This window comes from Petaurus breviceps, unplaced genomic scaffold (genome assembly GCF_028583685.1).
Source record: "Petaurus breviceps papuanus isolate PSGF00001 unplaced genomic scaffold, PetGlider_PUasm1.0 90510, whole genome shotgun sequence".
Classification (NCBI taxonomy): domain Eukaryota; kingdom Metazoa; phylum Chordata; class Mammalia; order Diprotodontia; family Petauridae; genus Petaurus; species Petaurus breviceps.
This window is the reverse complement of record NW_027187267.1, coordinates 30,737-50,822: the sequence shown is the minus strand read 5'-3', so window position 1 is coordinate 50,822 and position 20,086 is coordinate 30,737. Positions and strand designations below refer to the sequence as shown.

Below are 20,086 nucleotides of genomic sequence, written 5' to 3'. Positions count from 1 at the left end.
GACCAGCTTGTGAAATAGCATAGGATGTAAAGAGGATTCCTGTCCAGAGGTCCCATTCTTCCTGGTTTTTGCAAAATCATCTCTTTCATTGAGGTTCCAGAGCTAGAATGGGCCTTTAGAGATCTTTTAGTGAGTAAGTCTGCCCTCCTTCTACCCCACATCTGTCATTTTACTGGTGGAGAAGCAGAGAGGGAAAATCCTACAGCTGGGTGGTGGCAGAGCCCCATAGAGGGCCCCTCCTGAGTCCAGTGCTCCCACATGGGACTGGGGTGCAAAGTGTAATGAAATCTCACAATTAGGATTCCAGACTTCCTCCAGTCAGCTGGACATGGGAAAAATTCCTTGTATTCAGCAGTGCCATGAAATCACTGTCTTTGAAAATGATGTTATTGCTCTTCGTTAATTCAAATGCCTGTCCTATATACAGAAGCATTGTACTAGGAGTCCAGAGGTCAAAAGTAGTTCTTGCCCTCTAAGGGCTTATCTTTTATTGGGAGGTTGTAAGCTAAGTAATAGATAAGTATAGACATGATAGGAGGAGGAAGAGGGAGAGGGACAAACACCAAGGGAGATGAGTAAGGATTTCTTACAAGAGCTGAATTTTGAAGAAAACCAGGGATCCTCAGAGGTGGAAATAAGGAAGGGACTCCTTCCAGTCATGACCTGTGGGACAGCTTGTATAAAGATATTGAGACTGGAGATGGAATGCTAAGTTAAGAGAACAACGAATAGGCCATTACTTTGGCAGGAGTTTATGGTGCATGAAATTAGGTAGTATTATGTCTGAAGTATTTGTCATTTATCTTAGAGAAATAAGGGAGCTGCTGGAGATTTTCGAGCTAGCAAGTAAGATGTTCACACTTAAACTTGAGGAAGATAATTTTGATAACTTTGTGGAGTATGTATTGGGGAGACTTGGAAGCTGATGACTTGATGAGGAGACTTTTTAAATGATCCAGAGGAGTAAGGACCTGGGCTAAATTGTCTAGGTGTGGGTACAGGAAAAGAGGTCCATTCAGGAGATTCAGAGATAGAATCAGAACACTGATTTTAGATGTGGGAGCTAATGGAAAGGGAAAATTCAAGGAAGACTCTGAAGTTGACATCTGTGTTACTGGAAGAATAGTGGTTCCCTTAACAGAAATAAGAAAGTATGGATGAGTTGTGAGTTTCAAGAGAAAGATAATAATTTCATTTTGTACTTGCTGAATTTGAAATATCTATGGAATATGCAGTTATGTATGTCTGACAAACAGTTGACTGCTTGGAATTACTTTTCAGAAAAAAGAGAATTAGGGCTGACCATATAGATTCAGGAGTCATATACATAATGATGATGATAGAACCCATAGGAGTTAGTAACATCATCAAGAGGTTGTAAAGAGAGAAGATCCGGGATAGAGCCTTTCACAGGGATTACTCACATTTAGGGGCAGAAGATTAGTGATGATCCAGCAAGGAGACTAAGAAGAAATTAGATAGGAAGAAGGAGAGCAATGGAATTGCTCTCACAAGAGGTGAGAAGCATGGGATAGCAGTAATCAGTATCAGAAGTTCCTAAGAGATCAGCAAGAAGGGTGGAAACCAAAAAAAGCCATTAGATTTATCAGTTAAGAGATTTTTCATAATCTTTGAGTGAATAGTTTTTTTAATGTGGGGGATGGAAGCTATATTGCAAGGGTAATATTACCTGTTCTACTTATTTAAAATGGGGGAGAGGTGTTGTTTGAAAGCATTATCTCCATCTCTGATGACTTTAATTCATATTTATTCCTGATTGATCAGTAGTAGTTGATCATAAAAGCCCCTGAAACCCAGACACTTAATTCTCAGCTACATTTCCACTGTAAACATGACACTCATAGGGAGTGTTAACTCTCCAGGGCATAGGGTGAAAGGATCTGCCTAATGCTTCAGACTCTAGTTTTTGTCATAGATTCATTTAATGCCAGATCCTCTGAATTCCCAGAAAGTCACCAGGCTTCTCAGCTTTCCTATATAAGAGCAGAACATAACAAAAGCTAGACTGACTACAATAATTTTAGATGATTATTTCTAACTTTTATTGCCACTATTTTTGTCAAAAAAGAATCCATATTTGATAATATGATTTAGCTTTCATTGGTGTGTTTTCTCCTCACCTCCCCTTCCCATTTCCTTCTACTTACATTTGTTCTCATTATGAGTACTTTTGCTCTAGTGGCACTCATCTGACTCAGAGATCTCTGAGGGACACACTTCTTTGATTTTTCTTTATTTCTGGTCATAGCCAGGGTGGGACTATCCCCCAGAAGATAGCTGTACCTGGTACTCTTGGCCATGCAGGGAATCACTTAGACTTTTTAGGATTAACACTGGATAAAGTCCCTTCACTCCAGTGAGTTTATCTTTTGAGATGTGCCTAGATTACTTTAAAGAGGTCATCTAACTTAGCTGCTACCTTCTTTTCAGGGAAGACTGAGGAATGCTAGCCCTGACCAACGCACAAAGGCCCACATGTACATCCAAGTGATGAGTGAACAGAAAGCATGTATCTTGAATCTCCCCCTCATGGTTAGATGCTGCTTTGGAGTGACCATTAGCTCTTCCACATACATATAAGCCATTTTGTATGTGGATGCAGAGAGGCACTATCCCAGTCCTGCCTCAAAAGATGTGAAGCAAAGAAACTTAGCAAATTCTTTCCATTAGTGTTCTCTGGATCAGAAATTTTCTTTTAAAATTTTGATATGAGAAGTAATGGAGTTTGGTGAATTTGTATTCAGTAATAGGGTCTTTGGGAACATGGCTATATGGAACATGGATCGGTATGGTCATTATTGGGACATGAGCCCTTTAGATATTTTTTTTCTTGTTTTACTCATACTCCCCACAAGTCCCCAACAGAAGAAGTCATCTCCCTATGATGGTATAAGTAGCCTAGCCCCAATCTCAGAATCATTAGGACCCCTAAGTCAGTCTAGTCAACCTTCTAGAATGATTTCCTTCTCCCCTTTCCTACATATTGAGAGCGAATAACAATCTTGTTCATGGGCAGTATGGGTCTTAGTTCGCCACAGCCCTAACATCTATGGTACCTCTGTGCACACTGTCTCTTTCTACTTTAATGGAATAGAACAGCTGTCTATAAGCTTTGCCTGACTCAGGGCTAGAAGGTGAATGGCCAGGAGAAAGGTCTCTAGTCCTGGAATAATTGTTTCTTCTTTCCGTGTTTACTCACGGTGTTTACTTTTTCATCCTCCTCTGCTTTACCTGTGGTAAATGAATGGTTGGATTTAAGAAGCTGGGAGTTAGGATAGAAGGACCACAGAGAAATATCAAGAAACTTTGACCTAAAATATTTAGAAAAATGTCTGCAAATGGCCTCATTTAGCAGTACATACAGATGATATACAAATATGTTTGTGGCATTTCTGCCTACTCGTACTGGGATACGTCCTTTAGGAAAATCATAGTGGAGGTTTCATTTTATCCACTGCTCTTGCTTTTGGCCTCGTCTCATTGGCTGAGAGGGAGAAGTGAGGAATCTGGGAGGAGGCCCTGTGCAGAAGAGAGGGCATCATTTACTGAATTTTTACTTTACTTCTCCCCTATCCCTAGTCAAACCTGGCAGTGTGAGAAACATCATCCAGCACTTTGAGAACAACCAGCAGTATGACTCCCCTGAGCCTGGGATGCAGCGCCTCTCGATAGGAAGCTTCCCTGAGGATCTGCTGGAGAGTGAAAGGTAGTAAGTGGCTAGAGGGGCAGGCTCAGTGCCCTGCTGGGCCAAGGGTGGGGAGTTCCAGGGACTAGGATGCCTTGGTTCCACTTAATATCTTGGTATCTTCATTCCTTTGCCTCAGTTCCCCCCTTAGAGAAGGAAATGAATCAGAATTGGGGTTGGGTTTATGTGTAAACATGTGAAAGAAAAGGAAAAATGGTAATAGTTTTCCAGCACCTGAACATCCAAACATCCCCGTGAAGTCTTCATCCAGCTTGTATATGAATTTGTAAGTGATAGAGAGCTCACTGCTTTATAAGCAAAGCCATTTCATTCCTGAATAGTCCCTTTTGTCATGAAGTTCTTTCTTTCTATGGTGCTGAAATGTGCCTTTTGGTAACTCTTATCAATTGATTCTAGTTCTGCTTCCTGAAGTCACATAGAGTCATTCTAAATCCCCTTCCACATGATAACCCTTCAGATTATAAAGTTGTAATAATAGAATTTTAGGATTTGAAAGCACCTTGGAGATCAACCAGTCCAGCTCTTTTCATGGTACAGATGAAGAAACTAAGGCCCAGAAAGTAAAGTAACTTGCCTAAGGTCACAGTGGCAAGTGGTAACACCAGATTTCCTAGTCCCCAGTGCTCTCACTACACTGCCTCTTCTCCAGGCTCAGCATCCTTCAGCCATTCCTCATAGAAGGCCTCAGTGGTCTTAGGGTCTGATTGGAAAAACAATACTGACACATGAACAAATGACTGATAGTTTAAGTGGAGTAGACACAGGGAGTAGTGTTGTAGAAAGAAGGGTTGATATGACTGGGCTAGGCTGAGCTCATAGGGGAAAGGAAGTCTAGGCTGGAGCTTGAAGAATGAGCACAGGATCCTGCAGGAAAACACTAAGGAAGAAGACTGCAGAGGTAGGTTCAGGTCAGACTGGAGGGCCTTGAATGCTAGGTTTGGAGTTTTATCTTCTAGGCTGTGGGGTGCCATTGAGTAGTAGGGTAACACAATGAAAACAGTGTTGTAAGAGAACTAATTTGGGACTATGTGGAAGGTGGATTGGAGGGTAGACTGGAGGCAGGGAACTCAGTTGGAGTATCATTGCAGTAATCCTAGTGGGTAGAGATTATGATCTTGAACATTAGAATAGTTGGAATAAATAGAGGCTAGGTATGAGACATGACAAAGGAATCATAAAGTCATAGTATTAGAGCTAGAATAATCTTAAAGATCATTTTGTTCAGTTTATTAATTTAAAAAATAGAGGTTAAAACAAGTTTAAAACAAAAGAGGTTGACCTGTCCAAGTCCATGGCAGAGTTGAGACTAGAACCCCGTGGTCCAGTACTTTTCCACTACATTTTGCACTGGACTAAATGTTCAGGATACAGAAGTGTCTTAGACACAGTCTCTAGCTTGAAGAGCTTAGAGCTTAGTAGCTACTTTGATACAACAGTGGATCTACAACTTTATCAGTATGGCTCTTGTGTACAAATCACAACCCATGATGTTTTCTCATCCTTTGTGTATCTTGTCTATATTCTACAGATTTGTCTGTAGGGAAGGAACTTGACATGCTAGTAAGTGGGCTCTGTCTTTTACACTTAGTGGCTGCTAGTGTAGTACCTTGGTTATGTCCCTTTTGTTATCCTTTGTTCTTTCAGCCAGACCAGCCCACTTTTTTCTGATCTTGCATCTCCAGGATGTTCCTTTTTATGTCTCTGCCTACTGATACTCATTGTATGTCTTTCCATCATCTTCTGAGTCACCTACAATTTTGATTCTCTCAAGACTGAATTGTTCCATGTCACAGAGCATCACTAGAAGAATAGTGTGTTAAAAGATGAGTTTTGTTTCAGGAGCAGCTTAGTATCATTGAAACTGCAGTGCAATTTTCCAGATGCAGTCAAACCTACATTTGTTCTCCTGCTTGATTCTAGGCCCAGTCCATTGCCTATCTATGTATCTACCCAAGATATGTCTAGAACTTGATAGACTAGAACATGACACCCAATAGCTCATACTCCAGATCACAAATATAATTTATCCACTTGCTTTTTCCTGTGTGGATTATTAGACTGAATTCATTTAAATAGTTGTGGATTACCTTAAGAAGTTTTAAAATATTTTGGGGCTTGATACAAAAGCACATGTGCATTATTATAGCACAAGGTAATATATAAGGAGTACCGTATCTGTGGTCTTTGAAGACAAAGAGAACAAAGAACAGTTTGCTTAGTTTCTTCACCTGTTTTCCTTTTAGCTTCTCATGCTGAGGAAGGAGCAGATGAGGAATCTCTGACTCAGCCTGCTAGAAGAGATGTGTACTCTGAGGGTCCACCTGTGTCTCTGATCAGTTTGAGGGAACTTGGGGAGCATGGTGGGGTCTCTGAGCACAGAGGAAGAAACTCCAGCACCTTGTGATTGATTGAATATTGGGAACTTAGAGGTTTGTTACTTGGGTGACTTGGGAAATGATAGTACTTTTAACAGAAACAGAGAAGTCAGTAAAGGAGATGATTTTTAAAGCAAAGAGGCTTTCTCTTTTGGACATGTTAATTTTAAAATATCATCTTACCCAAGTGGAAATGTCCAACAGGCAATAAGGGAAGCAGGACTTCTGGAATTTGTTTGAGAGGGGCCGTTATCTCCAAGAAGAGAGTCTAAAGAGAGAGAGAAGGCTGAAACGTGTCATACACATAAATTTAAGGGATAGGAAGTGATAAAAGAGCCAGAGAAGGACTCAAGGAGATAGAATCTGGGATAGTGCAGAATGTATGTTTAGAAAGGAAATAATTTTAAAGAAGAGTACTCAGCAATGTCAAAATGTACAGAAAAGAGGTAAAGAGAAAAGACCACTGGATTTGTGATTTGGAAGTTACTTGGTTGAACTTCTAGAAAGTACTTTCAGTAGAGTGGTGGAGGTGGAAGCTAGATAGAAGTTAATGGAGACATTAAGTTTCTCATAGAGAGATACTAACATGTAGCACACATTTCAAAGTGAAAGGTGCTTAAGGATCTGAGCTTTTCTAAAAGGCATACTCTTGAAAGTGCTTGGGAATTAGGTGGATTTCTTGTGTGAAAGGCCATATTGATCCTAAATAGTTCCAGCTACTGATTTCTGAAAGCCACTCTCATATCTTTGACCCTGTAGCCTCACTAACACCAACAGTTTGTTCTTAGTGCTGAAGCAATTGATATTGAGAAAATTGATATTATGAGAAAGGTCTTGAAACTAGACTGGGTCTGGGTCAGATTTCTCAGAACTGGTTGGAATGGATAGGCAGTTCATCCCCTATCCTGGGGTGTACGGCCTTCTGGGTCTGTGGGTGCGACCTTTTGACTGAGTCAAAGTTTTACAGAACAATTCCTTTTATTAAGGGGATTTGTTCTATGAAATTTGGATTCAGTCAAAGGGCCACACTTGAGGACTTACAGGGCCACATGTGGCCTCAAGGCCATAGGTTCTCCACCCATGCCCTACCCCGATGGCAGTTCACACTGCTATCCAGCATCTAGTTCATGGCAATAGTGTGCTCTAATGAACCAGGTGCTCCCTAGCTCAAATTTTGAGAGACCCCTAAATATTCATTTGGCTTAGGGTACAACATGGAGTAGAAATGATAAGTATTAACAGTGACAGAAATGTATGACAGCACAGGAGTTGCTGGGGACCAGGGACAGATAGGGATCAGAAACCATCTGTTGTGGCGTCCAGATCATAACAGAACATCAAGAGCAATACCAAATGCTCAACTTCTTATCAATGCTGCCTATCCCGGAAAATAAAGGACTTCTTGCTACTTTGAAATGCTTTATTTGCTAAACTTAGGAAATGGAGAAGAAGAGCAGGTTCCTAGGAGGGAACTGACCAGAAGAGAGGCAGTGTGGTATTGTGGGCAAGCCACTTACCCTCTGTAAGCCTCAGTTTCCTTGTCTGTAAAGTGGGGATAATAATACCTGTAGGACCTACCCCAGAGTGCCGTTGTGAAGCCCAAAGGAGATAATGTCTGTAAAGAAATTTACAAGCTTTGAAATGCTATATAAATGTCAGTTGTAGTGGGAAGAATACCAGACATGAGAAACCAGGGTGTTGGGCAGGGAGGGGGCAATAGTTCTATTAAGATACAAGAAAGGAGGAAAGTTAGAAAGCAGTGAGAACTTGGACAGGCAATGGCAGAAAGCCCTGGAATAGGCAAATGAAGAAGATGGTTGCATTTTCTTCTCGAGAGATCTTGCAAAAAAAGAGGGCCCCTCCCCAGCTTGTACCAGAAGAGGGGACTATCCTGTACAGAGACAGAGGGATGAATAGAGTGACCACAGATAACCCTAGGTGAGGAGGATTGTGGTACTGGGTCTTGTTGTCCTTGATGAGGGACTCTGTTATCTATACCTTCCTAGGTTGGGGAGTTTGGGGGTCTCACCCCTTTAATCCTTCAGTATGAAGGACTCAAGGCACATTGAAAGTCTGAGCTTGTCTTTCATTGCCAGGGATTTGCTTTCCCCTTTACGCTCTTCCTTGATAGGTCATAGAAGAGTAGATCCTTGATTAGGCTACTGTGGAGAAGGGAAGGGAGAGTTGCCTTTGTGCAGACAAAGGGAAAGACATAATGATCTTTGGCATTCCAGAGTGTCAGCCCCTTTAGGGCTTAGGTGGACTATTCAGAGAAGGCAGAGGAATTGTCTTCTGGCTTCTGAGTCACGGGGATGGGGAAGAAGAGGGTTGGATCTTGGAAGTGCAGAGCATAGAAGTGTCCAGCTTCTAGGTCTGAATCCTCCCCATCTCCTCACTCAGTTCACGTGCAGAAATACGGCTGGGCCGCTCAGAGAGCCTGAAAGGAAGAGAGGAGATGAAGAAGTCCCGGAAAGCAGAGAATGTGCCACGTTCTCGCAGCGATGTGGATATGGATGCCGCTGCTGAAGCAACTAGGCTCCACCAGTCAGCCTCCTCCTCGGCTTCTAGCCTTTCTACCAGGTGGGTAGGATTGAAAGGGGATTAAAAAACACATTAAAGCAGCCATCCCAATAACTGCCTGGTGCTTTGAATGGGATGCTAATAACTCTTATTCCATCCCCAGGTCCTTGGAGAACCCAACCCCACCTTTCACCCCCAAAATGGGCCGCAGGTGAGTAATTCAGCATCCTCTGTTGCCCAGCCCTAGCTTCTTTTTTTTTCATTAGTTAATTTATTTATTTTTAGTTTTCAACATTCACTCCCATATGTTTTAAATTTTTCCCCCTCCCCAGGATGGCATGCAATCTGATATGGTCTCTATAAATACATTCCTATTAAACACATTTTTACATTAGTCATGTTGCATAGAAAAGTTATAACGAATGGGAGAAATCATTAGAAAGGAAACAAAAAAGAAAATACTCTGCTTCACTCTGCATTCAGACTCCATAGTTCTTTATCTGGACGTGGATGGCATTTACCATCATGAATTCTTTGGAATTGTTTTAGGTCCTTGCATTGCTGAGAAGGCCAGCTCTTGCTTCTTACCCTGTGATGATTCTTATTTGCACAGAAGTAGCTGGAAAGAGCCCTCTGTAGTCCCTTCTTCTACAGAAATAAACTAAATCCTTCACCATTAATCTTCATCATTTGCAGGAGCATTGAATCCCCTAGCCTTGGGTACTGTACGGATGCCCTTCTCCCTCACCTCCTGGAGGATGACCTGGGTCAGTTGTCTGACCTGGAACCTGAGCCTGATGCCCAGAACTGGCAGCACACAGTGGGAAAAGATGTGGTAGCTGGGCTGTCACAAAGGGAGATTGACCGACAGGAAGTTATCAATGGTGAGGACTTGTGCTCTGCCCCTCACCTTCCATCCTGGGGTCATCCTTATTCCCCACTCAGGGCCAGAACTCTACCTGGGCACTAAGAGTCCTTGAAGAAAAGTCTCTTGGTAATCTCTAGAGGTTGGGGGTCCATGCCAACACCAGAAGGAGGCAGCGAAGTATAATGGGAAATTCCCTGAACAAGGAGTCAGAAGAACTGAATCCCATTCTTAGTTGGGTGACTGGACAAATCACTTCTTCTGTCTGGGGCTAAGTTTCCTTATTTGTTAAAGGAGGTTGGGCTATATGATCCTAAGGTCTCTTACGGCATAAACATTTGTGAATCAAAAAATGTAGAAAATCAGGCCTTTTGATAAGGAAAAAAGAGTTGGGATTTGGAATTAGTACTTTTCCCCTAAGAGTAGGGGAGTCAAGGAGTTGTGACTCCAAAGCCTGAGGTGATTTCAGCTTTCTCCTGGCACAGAGCTGTTTGTGACAGAGGCATCCCATCTTCGGACTCTACGAGTCCTGGACTTAATTTTCTACCAACGAATGAAGAAGGAGAACTTGATGCCACGAGAGGATCTGGCCCGCCTCTTCCCTAACCTGCCTGAACTTATTGAAATCCATAGTAAGTAGCCCCACTCCTAAGGCCTCTGCCCTTTGGTGACTCTTAGTGCTGCTCCTTAGCTCCACAGTACCACCACCTCCTGACCTTGTTCGCCTTTCATTCCCCAAACCAGGCTCTTCTGCTTTGATTCTCCATATTCTAAATCTCTTGCTTTTTAATACTTCTCCTTTCTCCCCTTCTCCTTGGCATTTAGAGTCTGGCAGTGAAAACTGGGCCTTGTGTGTATCGTATTTTCTCTCACCTTCCTCCTCAGATTCTTGGTGTGAGGCCATGAAGAAGCTCCGGGAAGAGGGCCCTGTCATCAAAGAGATCAGTGACCTTATGCTAGCCAGGGTATGGCCCCAGTATCACTTTCAGATCGTGATTGGGGGTGGGAAGTGCTGCTGGGAGGCCAAGAGAGAAGCGAGTTCTGATGTGCGGGAGGAGGAAGGGCCCTTGAGAGGACCAGCAGTGTCAGCACTAGCCGGATGCCCATTTTGTTCCCTCAGTTTGATGGTGCAGCCAGAGAGGAGCTCCAGCAGGTAGCCGCACAGTTCTGTTCCTATCAGTCTATTGCACTGGAACTGATCAAGACCAAACAGCGAAAGGAGAGCCGCTTCCAACTCTTCATGCAGGTAATGCCTTGTGTCCACCCTTCTTCTGCCTGCCATCTCTTTACCTATCTCTTGTCCTCAAGCCATTTTGCATTCCTCATAGCTACATACTTCCGGCTTTCCTTCTACTCCATAGAACCCATAAGACTCATCCTTTTCCTTCATTCCAGGAGGCTCCTCAGTAATCCTCAGATCAGCATCCTCTCCCTGTTTCAGGGGAGGAGCTGCAACTCTTACTTAGTGGCTTAAACTCTTGCCCCTCCTTGTCTCTGCTTTGATGGTATTCCAAATCTCCCTTCTTACCCACCATGACTTCAATTTCTGCTTACTCATTCTTCCTATCCAGGAGGCTGAGAGCAATCCCCAGTGCCGGCGCCTCCAGCTCAAGGACCTGATCATCTCAGAGATGCAACGTCTCACCAAGTATCCACTGCTCCTGGAGAACATCATTAAGTGCACAGATGGTAGGAATGAGGTGTCAAGGAGGTAGGGGGATGCTGTGGTCTGGTATAGAGGGAAGATGATTCCCCTAAGGTGCCAGATAGGGGTATGAGTCCCAGCTCCACTTTTAGTCCCTTATTTTCACAATTCCAAATTGCTTTCCAAAACGGTTATACTAATGCACTGTTCTACCAAACTGCACCAGCACGAGGGTTCCCAGCAGGATGAACTTCTCCCATCTTTCATCAGCTTTGCCAATTTACCTTTTATAAGACATGGATGTGTTTTGTTTTGTTTTTTTAATCTGTAAAATTAGAATGACAGTACCTTTCCTGCTTGTATTAGAAGGTTATTTTGAGGATAAAATGAGATTAAGAAAGTGAAAGTACTTTGAAACATAAAAAGTACTATATAGTTTTTGATTAGTATTATCATTTGAGAAAATGGAGACAAATGTGTCTTCAAACTTGAGGGGGGGTGGGACACATGATCAATCTCACTGCTATCGCTAGAACCTTATCCTTCTTTGAATATCATATACCCACTTTGCATCTGGGGCTCTAGACTTAGGAACATAGATGCTGTCTCACTCAACCATATTTTTCTATACGTGACAGTTTAAGGTACTAGAATGAAGTTCGAAGCAGTCCCTGCCCTACCCTGATCACCACCCTACCCATCTACCTTTAATGTTCTTTGATACCTAGGTGCTTCTCCTTTTTCTTCACTAATGTACACTCAACTCCTATCTCTTCCTACCTCCTTCCCTAGCACTGGATTTGTGTTTTTTCTTTGGCTCCTAGGAAAGGACTTTCAGGGCCCCCAAACAACGACCTGAACCCTGAGAATAAACTTAATTAACCCTTCCGTTTGAGGTATTTGGGACCAGAGATGACACAGATCTGACACCCAGTACCAGCCCCAAGGAAATGAAAAGATAGACCTATAATCAGGAAAATGAGTGGCCAAATAATATTTGGCTCTGTTCAGATACCACTGGAAGGGAAAAGGAAGGGAAGAAATATTTCTATTGCACATATGATGTTCCAGGTACTATGCTGTGCTAATCACTTTTGTAAACATTTTCTCATTTGATCCTCATGACAGCTCAAGAAAGATAAGTGCTTTTGTTATCACCATTTTACAGTTAAGGAAACTGAGGCAGACAAAGATTAAGTGACTTAGCCAGAGTCACACAACTAGTAAGTGTCTGAAGCCAAATTTGAATTCAGGTCTTCCTGACTCCAGGCCCTGACTCTATCATTCCCATCTGCCTCTGGACACTGATCTGTAATATTTTACCCTCATCCTATCTTAACAGGCAGTACTTCTGAGTATCAGAAGCTGTGTCGGGCCCGGGATCAGTGCCGGGAGATTCTTAAGTATGTGAATGAGGCAGTGAAACAGACAGAGAACCGACACCGGTTAGAGTGCTACCAGAAGCGCTTGGACACCACCTCCCTGGAGAGAGCCAGCAATCCTCTGGCAGCAGAGTTCAAGGTACTGGGTGGAAGGTAGAAGCCCTTCTCTGCCTTACCCTGGTTACCACCCCTGTAAGATCTGTCTGGGACATTAAAGGGAGATCTTAGATAAGGAAGATCTGTGACCCCCGGCATAGTCTGTAAAGGAATATGGGGCACAGATGTGTTCATCAGACAGAGTTCTAGGTATTAAAGGGGGCAGGACAAGGCCAAAGAAATCAGTCCAGGAAAGTTTTTTCCAGTTAGCAGGATTTTCAGAGGAAAGGGGGAGTTGAGGAATAGAATGGGCTTGAGGGAAGAGGATGTCCTTGGAGAGAGATAGAGGAGTTGGCGGTGGGCAGTGGCGTAAAGAGCCTGTGTGAAGGAAATGTGTAGGGAAAATATGGATTAAAAATAAGGTGGGGTGGCCTCAGCCAGAATATCATTGGTCTCTCTTCTGCCTCGTTCCCTTCCAACAGAGCCTGGACCTCACAACAAGGAGAATGATTCATGAAGGACCTCTGACGTGGAGGATAAGCAAAGACAAGACTGTGGGTATGAATTGAGTGGTCTGGGGTCAAGTGGAAATGTGTGGGAAGTATGGAATGGAGCGGCCAATTCATCTGAGTCCTCCAGTACCACAGACATGGAGGGTTTTGACCAAAGCTAGGAAAGGGTCTCAACAAGTCTAAAAGGAAGCATTCTGAACTCCTGGGACCAAACCAGAATTGGATCACCAGGCAGCACCTGGGCCTTCATAGGAGGGATAAAGAATGAGGCTGAGGTTCGTGGAAGTGTTGGCCCATAGGACCCCAGGGACATCAATCTAATGAGTTATGTATGTTTAGTGTGTGTGTATATATATACACACACACAGATAGATTGATAGATACATAGATACATACATGGTTAATAGATAGAAAGTAGATGATAGATTGATGCATAGGTGGGTAGGTACATTGATCCATTTTCAAGAACTTCATATTAGAGTTAGTACTGACCTGCTCTCCTGGGGTGGGAAGATGGAGAAAATTAAGGTTTACTATGTGTATTCTCTGCCACCCCTTTCCAACCCAAGATCTTCATGTGCTGCTCCTGGAGGACCTGCTGGTACTGCTACAGAAGCAGGATGAAAAGCTGCTCCTCAAATGCCACAGCAAGACCTCCCTGGGCTCCTCTGACAGCAAGCAGACGTTCAGCCCTGTGCTGAAGCTTAATGCTGTGCTCATCCGCTCGGTGGCCACAGGTGACCTTGTCTTCTTCTCCCTTAGTGCCCTCAGCTCAGCCTCACTGAGAAGGAACACGGCCTTGGCCAGTTCAAGATAGAAATGGGAAACGTTAATTCATGTGAAAGGATCCCTGTGGGCCACCTACTAATGTAACTTTAAAATGTACTGTGACCTATGTTTTACTGTATTTTTATTTATTTTGTTAAAACATTTCTCAGTTCATTTTGATCTTGTTCAGGCCCCACTGGGGAGTGTTGGAGGCTGTGTTTGACACCTTTGGACTTGGGCCAGATAGTTTTTTAGAAAAGCCATCACCACTGACACCCACTGTCAGTACCACATGAGAATTTTTGGCTCCCTTTAGACGTTTGTTGTGGTTCATTTCGTCTTGCTGCGCTCTTCTTGCCTTACTTGGGAGGCCCATTTGAACAGATACATAGTACTGTTTTAAGGGGAAACTACAGAGAGAAGACAGGCACATGCTCAAGAGTGCATGCACACTCACAAACATACACACAGGTCAAGTGCACCGAGTCCCTGTAATGACTAGGGCAAGAGAATACCCTCCATCAGCAGAGGCGCTCATCTGGGCTTGCTGTGTCATGTTCTAGGAAGACGTCCTAGAGTACGGGAATTTGGAACAGGCTTAGGAAGGTCTGGTAGAGGAGAGTTGGAAAGGAAGAATTGGAAAAATGGAGACTGGGCAAAAGGATAGAGAAAAGAGCCAGGAAGAATGGGAATGAAGGCCTGCAAGACATCCTTAGATAAAGAAAGACAGTGAGAGAAGGTCTGTCAAGGCTGAGGCTAATTTGATTCCTTGTCCTGCACCTTGTTAAAAACTGACTGCACAAAGGGAGGTCTGGTGACTGAACATTCATAGGTCAGTTTGGGGCTCTCATTTTCTGGGGTCTGGGTCAGGTTAGGGCTTCATTAACTTCACTTGGCCACTAGCCAGACGGACAGCAATGACACTGCCATTCCTTGACTTCTCTCCTCTCTCCTTACACAGACAAAAGGGCCTTCTTCATCATCTGCACCTCCGAGCTGGGCCCCCCCCAGATCTATGAGTTGGTTGCATTGACATCATTGGATAAAAACATGTGAGAAAGATGGGTTTCACATCATCCCCCTCTGCTTGAGCTTGGGTGTTGTGTGCCTGAAGGGGGCAGAACTAAGGGAAGAGCTAGCTTAGCCAGGAGTTCAATAAGACCCGGGAGAAAATGAGCAGCAGCTCCTAAAGCCAATCATAGTGGTGGAAAGTGGGGGAGCCTAAGGAGGAACCAGATGGCGAGTCCTGAAGCTGACCCTCCTAGGCTTGACGCAGGAATAATCTGATAGGGGAAAAAAAACATCAACTACAACCTTAGAATCGCTTTTCTGTCTTTTTTTTTTTTTGCTTTTTAGAGGGGGGAAGGCAGGGCAATTGGGGTTAAGTGACTTGCCTAAGGTCACACGGCTAGTAAGTGTTAAGTGTCTGAGGTCAGATTTGAACTCAGGTCCTCCTGACCCCAGGGCTGGTGCTTTATTCACTGTGCCGCCTAGCCGCCCCATCTTTTCTGCTTTTCTGTCTTTTTTCTCCATGCTGCCCCATCCCCCCAACTTCTGTTTTCTTTTTCTTACAATCATCTTAAAGGCAGTACTGTTCCCAAGCTGTTTAGATTTTATGCTGACTCCAGAAGCACCCTAGGGTCTTGGAATTGACCCCCTTAAGGAATAACAGTGACCAGAGCAGATTGGTTACTCTTTTACAACTAAGGTGCTTATAGAGAGTGAGGCCAGGGATGCTAGATTACAGAGGTGGGCAGAGCCTTTTCTCTTTCCCTTTTCTCACTGTTAACAACTCTCCTTTTACTGAGTAATAGGTGGATGGAGCTTCTAGAAGGTGCTGTGCAGAATGCCACAAGGAACCCTGGCATTGTGCCAAATCCTGCCCACCTTTCTCAGACAGCCCACCAACAGCCATCTCAACACAGCTCCACACCTGCAAGGTAATCAGCCCTCCCTGAGTACCCCAGCAGCCAAATCCCTAAGGCACATGGTTTTTGACTTGTACTTGCTTTAAACCTTGCCTCTGGAAAATTTAGTGGCATCTGAACACAGAGGACACAGATAACCCCAGGAGGTAAGTATTAGAAGAAGAAAAGGGATAACTCTAGACTCAGGCAGATGGCAATATACCTCCTATTCTCTATATTTTGCTGTCTTGGATAAAGAGTGGCAGTTAGCTGGGTGGGAGTAGAGGATTAGTAAAAGCTTAGATGTTCTCTTTCCTCTAAGTCTCCATCTAGGTCAAACTAATCCAAATGAATACACACACTTGGCTCTCCCTTGTCCCTCATTCTTGCCCCCATGCTGAAGGTACAGAAAGTAGGATTCAGGGTTCCCAAGATAAAATGTTTATAACATTCTCTCTGCTTCATGGTGAGATGGGATTTCATAGTGGCTAGCAGCACTCGCAGCATTTGTTTCACCATAGGCTTTTTCTTTCCTCAGCATGGGGCTGACTGACTCAGAAGCATCCCAAGGAAATGGCTGCCAGCCAGAAGTTGAACTACTGCCTAGAGGTAAATACTCCTCTCTATCTGTGTAAAGAAGGTGGTCTAGTCTGTCTCCTCTGAGATCTGCCTTAGAGTAATGATTAGAGAAATAGACATCAAGATGATTGGAAGGGGTTGAGAGGAACAGAGTTTTAAGTGAAGCAGAATGGGGTACCCTGAGAAGTGTAGTAGGAACATCATGGAGAACTTTAAATATCTGGAAGAGAGTTTCGTATTTAATCTTAGGAGGGAGTCCCTGAAGATTTTTCAGAAGGTGGGAGTAACGTGACCAGAGCTGTGTTTTAGGAAAATCAGTTTGGCATCTGTCTGGGGATGTACTGGACAGGAGAGAGACCCTGCAAAATTATGTGACCGGTGCAGATAGTCCAGTCGAAAAATGAACTAGGGCAGTGGTTGTGAATGGAAAGAAGAGAACAGATTCAAGGTGGTGTTGGCCACTGTTGGCTGTGAAGGTTGAGGTGAGGAAGAGGAAATAGTCAAGGGTGATTATAAGGTTACAAACTTAGGGGCTTCTGGGGAAGAAGACTGTAAACATTTCCAAGCAAATCATTGTATCAGATGTTTTATTTTATTGTTTTTCTTTGTAACAAGGGAATGTTGGGGGTAGGGTGGAGGGGGGTGGGAATCAAGTGATATAAAAATGAAAGATATCCCCTGAAAGGTTATCAGTTGATTTTGTTTTGTTTTTCAATAGGCTTAGAGGAGGAAAAGTTTCATTTACAGGATAGAGATGGATAAGGTTTTCCTACTGGAATAGACTCCAGTTCAATTTTCCCAAGAGACGAACGGTCCTTGGAGGTGGGGCAAGAGAGAAAGAGGCTCAAATCCCTGCAAAGCATTGACATCCCTGAGGGTTGGTGGGAGCCTGGAAGACCCTAGTGGCCCTGGAGACTGCAGTTCTCAGTCGCTGAGTCAGAGTAGAAGGGAGGAATATAAAGACTGGAGGCTAGAAGATAGCACTGTATAGTGGGAGGAACACCAAATTCAGGGTAAATGGTCTGCATTCACATATCTGCTCTTAGTTATTAGTTCTGTGACCTTGGGCAAGTTATATAATCTCTGGAATTCAGTTACTTCATTTATAATTGGTGAGGTCATATTAGATGATTTCTGAAGGCCCCAAGGAGCTTGTTGCCATCTCCAGGTATGAGGTAATGGAGGACCCAGAACTAGAGAATAAGGGCTACAGGAGAATGGTGACAAAAGATAAAATTAGTGGGATGAGATTTGGGGTTAGGGGTGAAGCCACAAATTCCCCATTTAGGAGTTAACCTTAGAGGACAAAAATATTAGAATTCTGGGACTGAGAGAAGCTAAGGCAGTTCATTTGATTTCCCCCCGACTCCCTGGTGTCCTTTGATGGGCAGCATCTCCATGGGCCTTACCTCACCCCAGCTAGTTAATTTTTCATATTTAAATTTCTTCCTCGGTTTTTGGGGTATCTGAATAGGCTCAGGAAATTACATTGGAGAAGGGGCAGGGGGGTGGGCCAAGAGCATAAACATGCTCACATCTAGAAAGAGACTGCTTTCTTTTCCCCTCTTATTAGTCTTCTTCCTCACTTCTGTTAGGTGATGGGTCCCAGCAGTGGATTAATGGGAAACGTCAAGCATTGTTGGAAGAACCAGAGCAAGAAGGCAGTGAGGAAGAGTTGGTTGCCCCAACATCCACCTCATCCCTGGCTGGAGGGGGCTTGGGCATCAGACCAAGAGGTGCCGTCCACTTGCCCCTACCTGGTCCATTGTTCATGGAAGGATTGGCTGACTCTGCCCTGGAAGATGGTGTGTGAACAAGGGGCCCTATCCCCACCCACACCCACACCCCCTGCTTAATGCCTACCTAGTTCCTTTCTAAGCTTTATTTCCTTTGATTCTAATTGCGTGGCAGACCTAAGATAATGGGGTCCAGGACCCACCCTCACTCCCAGTCGCTTTTCACACATTTCACCTATGTCTTAAAGGCTAGATCTTCTGTCAGGGTTAGGTTCATGGAAAGGTCTTACTCACAGTATACAAGTGATACTCAAGCAGGGCTTAAGTGGGGTTTAGAGGTTTCTGTAGAGCTATAAGGCTCCTTGTTCCTTTCCAACTACCCCTACCTTAATTCCCAGAGTAACTTAGGAGGGCCTATGGTGAAATTACTGCTGTTCCAGGACTCTGCTGGATCAGGGTGCTCCATGTCCATCCGACATCTACTTATAATGCAGTTAATCTGAGAAGGACAATTTCCCCTACCCCCTCAATCCACCTATGGGCCTGGTATCAAAGAATTTTTGAATCTGCTGTAGAGGAGGTATCTGGATAGGAAAGAGGGAGGGAGTACAGGGAGCTTCCCAGAAGCCACAACTCTGCTTTCCCCCTCCAGTGGAGAATCTTCGGCACCTGATCCTGTGGAGCCTTCTTCCTGGTCATACAGTAGAGTCCAGAGCTACTGTGGAGCCAGAGGACGACCTCACACCTACACCATCTGTCATCGGAATCACCTCCCACCCCTGGGACCCAGGTTCTCCTGGGCAACCACCAGTTGGGATGGAAGGAAATGACCTTGCACCCTCTGAACAGATGACTAGTCGGCTGGAGCTAAAGCCAGGGGAGTTAGATGATGCAGCCCTGAGCTCCCTGGAGCACCTTCCCCCAAGAGCCAGAAACTCTGGAATTTGGGAGCACCCAGAACTAGACAGAGACATAACTGAAGAGCCTCTTCCTTCAGAGGCTGTTGGAGGATACAAAGTAGTAAGGAAAGGTAAACACAACAAAAAAAGGTCACTCTGAAATAAGGTGTCAGAGAGACAAGACAACCTGAGAGCTCCTAGTGAGGCATTCAAAGATATATGCTTACATTAGCTGGATTTGAAAGATTTTCCAGAAAACTGCTGTCATTTTCCCTCTCCCTGTCCACCCTCATCCTGAGAACCCTGTATGCTATACTAGACAATGAAGGGATATTCAGAAGTCAGAAGTTGGAAAAGATCTCTGTCCTTTGGCAGCTCCAAGTTTAATGGAGGAAATGTGGCATCAGCCTTCACTGCTTCCAACATAATGGGAGAAATAGTCTTTGCCCTCACAGAATGTTGTTTCTGAAGGAGACTGTTGTCTCCTGGGGATCCCTTTTCTGAGTGGGGAGATAAGATACAGAGAGCCAGAGAACAAACCTTCTAGCTAGAGCTGAGTAGGGCAGTGGGATATGGGTAGGGGCTGTTGGCAGATTTACAGGGCATTGGAAGAGAAGGGGTTTAGAGGTCAGTCCAGTGGAGGAATGTGCTGCAAGGTTGGAAAGGAAATCTGGGAAGATGAAGGAGGAAAGGAAAGGGGAACTTTGTGGATTTTCAGATCAAAAGGATTTTCAAAGAAAGAGTTCAGGACAGGATTAGCTAAGAAAAGGTTACCACCTCTGAGATGGTCCCACGAATGAGAAAAATAATATATAAGGGAGAGAGATTATTAATAGAGGGACCAGACTGTAGGATTTGGGTCTGAAATGAGAGGCAGTGATAACAGCCACTCTAGGATCTTGAGCAGGGACAAGTGGGATCCAAACAGTGTTGGGAGGGAGATGCCAATTTTTCATTTTGTCTGAATCTTCTGTCAGTTTGATTATTAAGACTAGTCCAGGTTCCAAACTCCCTCTCCATTAGGATTTCACATTTATTCCCCCAGGATTTGTATTTTTTCTCTGTGGTCTCTGGG

The 20,086-nt window shown here is 44.0% G+C and overlaps 1 protein-coding gene across 2 annotated transcripts in view; it reads left to right on the top strand.

Annotated features, from left to right (window-relative positions):
* Window positions 1-20,086, top strand: part of ARHGEF11 (Rho guanine nucleotide exchange factor 11) — a 158,164-nt gene that overhangs the window by 134,473 nt on the left and 3,605 nt on the right. For both annotated transcript variants that reach the window (XM_069062841.1, XM_069062842.1), the window contains 16 exons: window positions 3,601-3,727; window positions 8,503-8,682; window positions 8,786-8,833; window positions 9,319-9,506; window positions 9,973-10,119; window positions 10,373-10,452; window positions 10,608-10,733; window positions 11,059-11,176; window positions 12,475-12,653; window positions 13,093-13,168; window positions 13,692-13,859; window positions 14,852-14,942; window positions 15,705-15,830; window positions 16,336-16,406; window positions 17,972-18,181; window positions 18,765-19,142. In XM_069062841.1, the coding sequence (XP_068918942.1) occupies window positions 3,601-3,727; window positions 8,503-8,682; window positions 8,786-8,833; window positions 9,319-9,506; window positions 9,973-10,119; window positions 10,373-10,452; window positions 10,608-10,733; window positions 11,059-11,176; window positions 12,475-12,653; window positions 13,093-13,168; window positions 13,692-13,859; window positions 14,852-14,942; window positions 15,705-15,830; window positions 16,336-16,406; window positions 17,972-18,181; window positions 18,765-19,142 (2,313 nt within the window). The remainder of the gene's footprint in view (window positions 1-3,600; window positions 3,728-8,502; window positions 8,683-8,785; window positions 8,834-9,318; window positions 9,507-9,972; window positions 10,120-10,372; window positions 10,453-10,607; window positions 10,734-11,058; window positions 11,177-12,474; window positions 12,654-13,092; window positions 13,169-13,691; window positions 13,860-14,851; window positions 14,943-15,704; window positions 15,831-16,335; window positions 16,407-17,971; window positions 18,182-18,764; window positions 19,143-20,086) is intronic.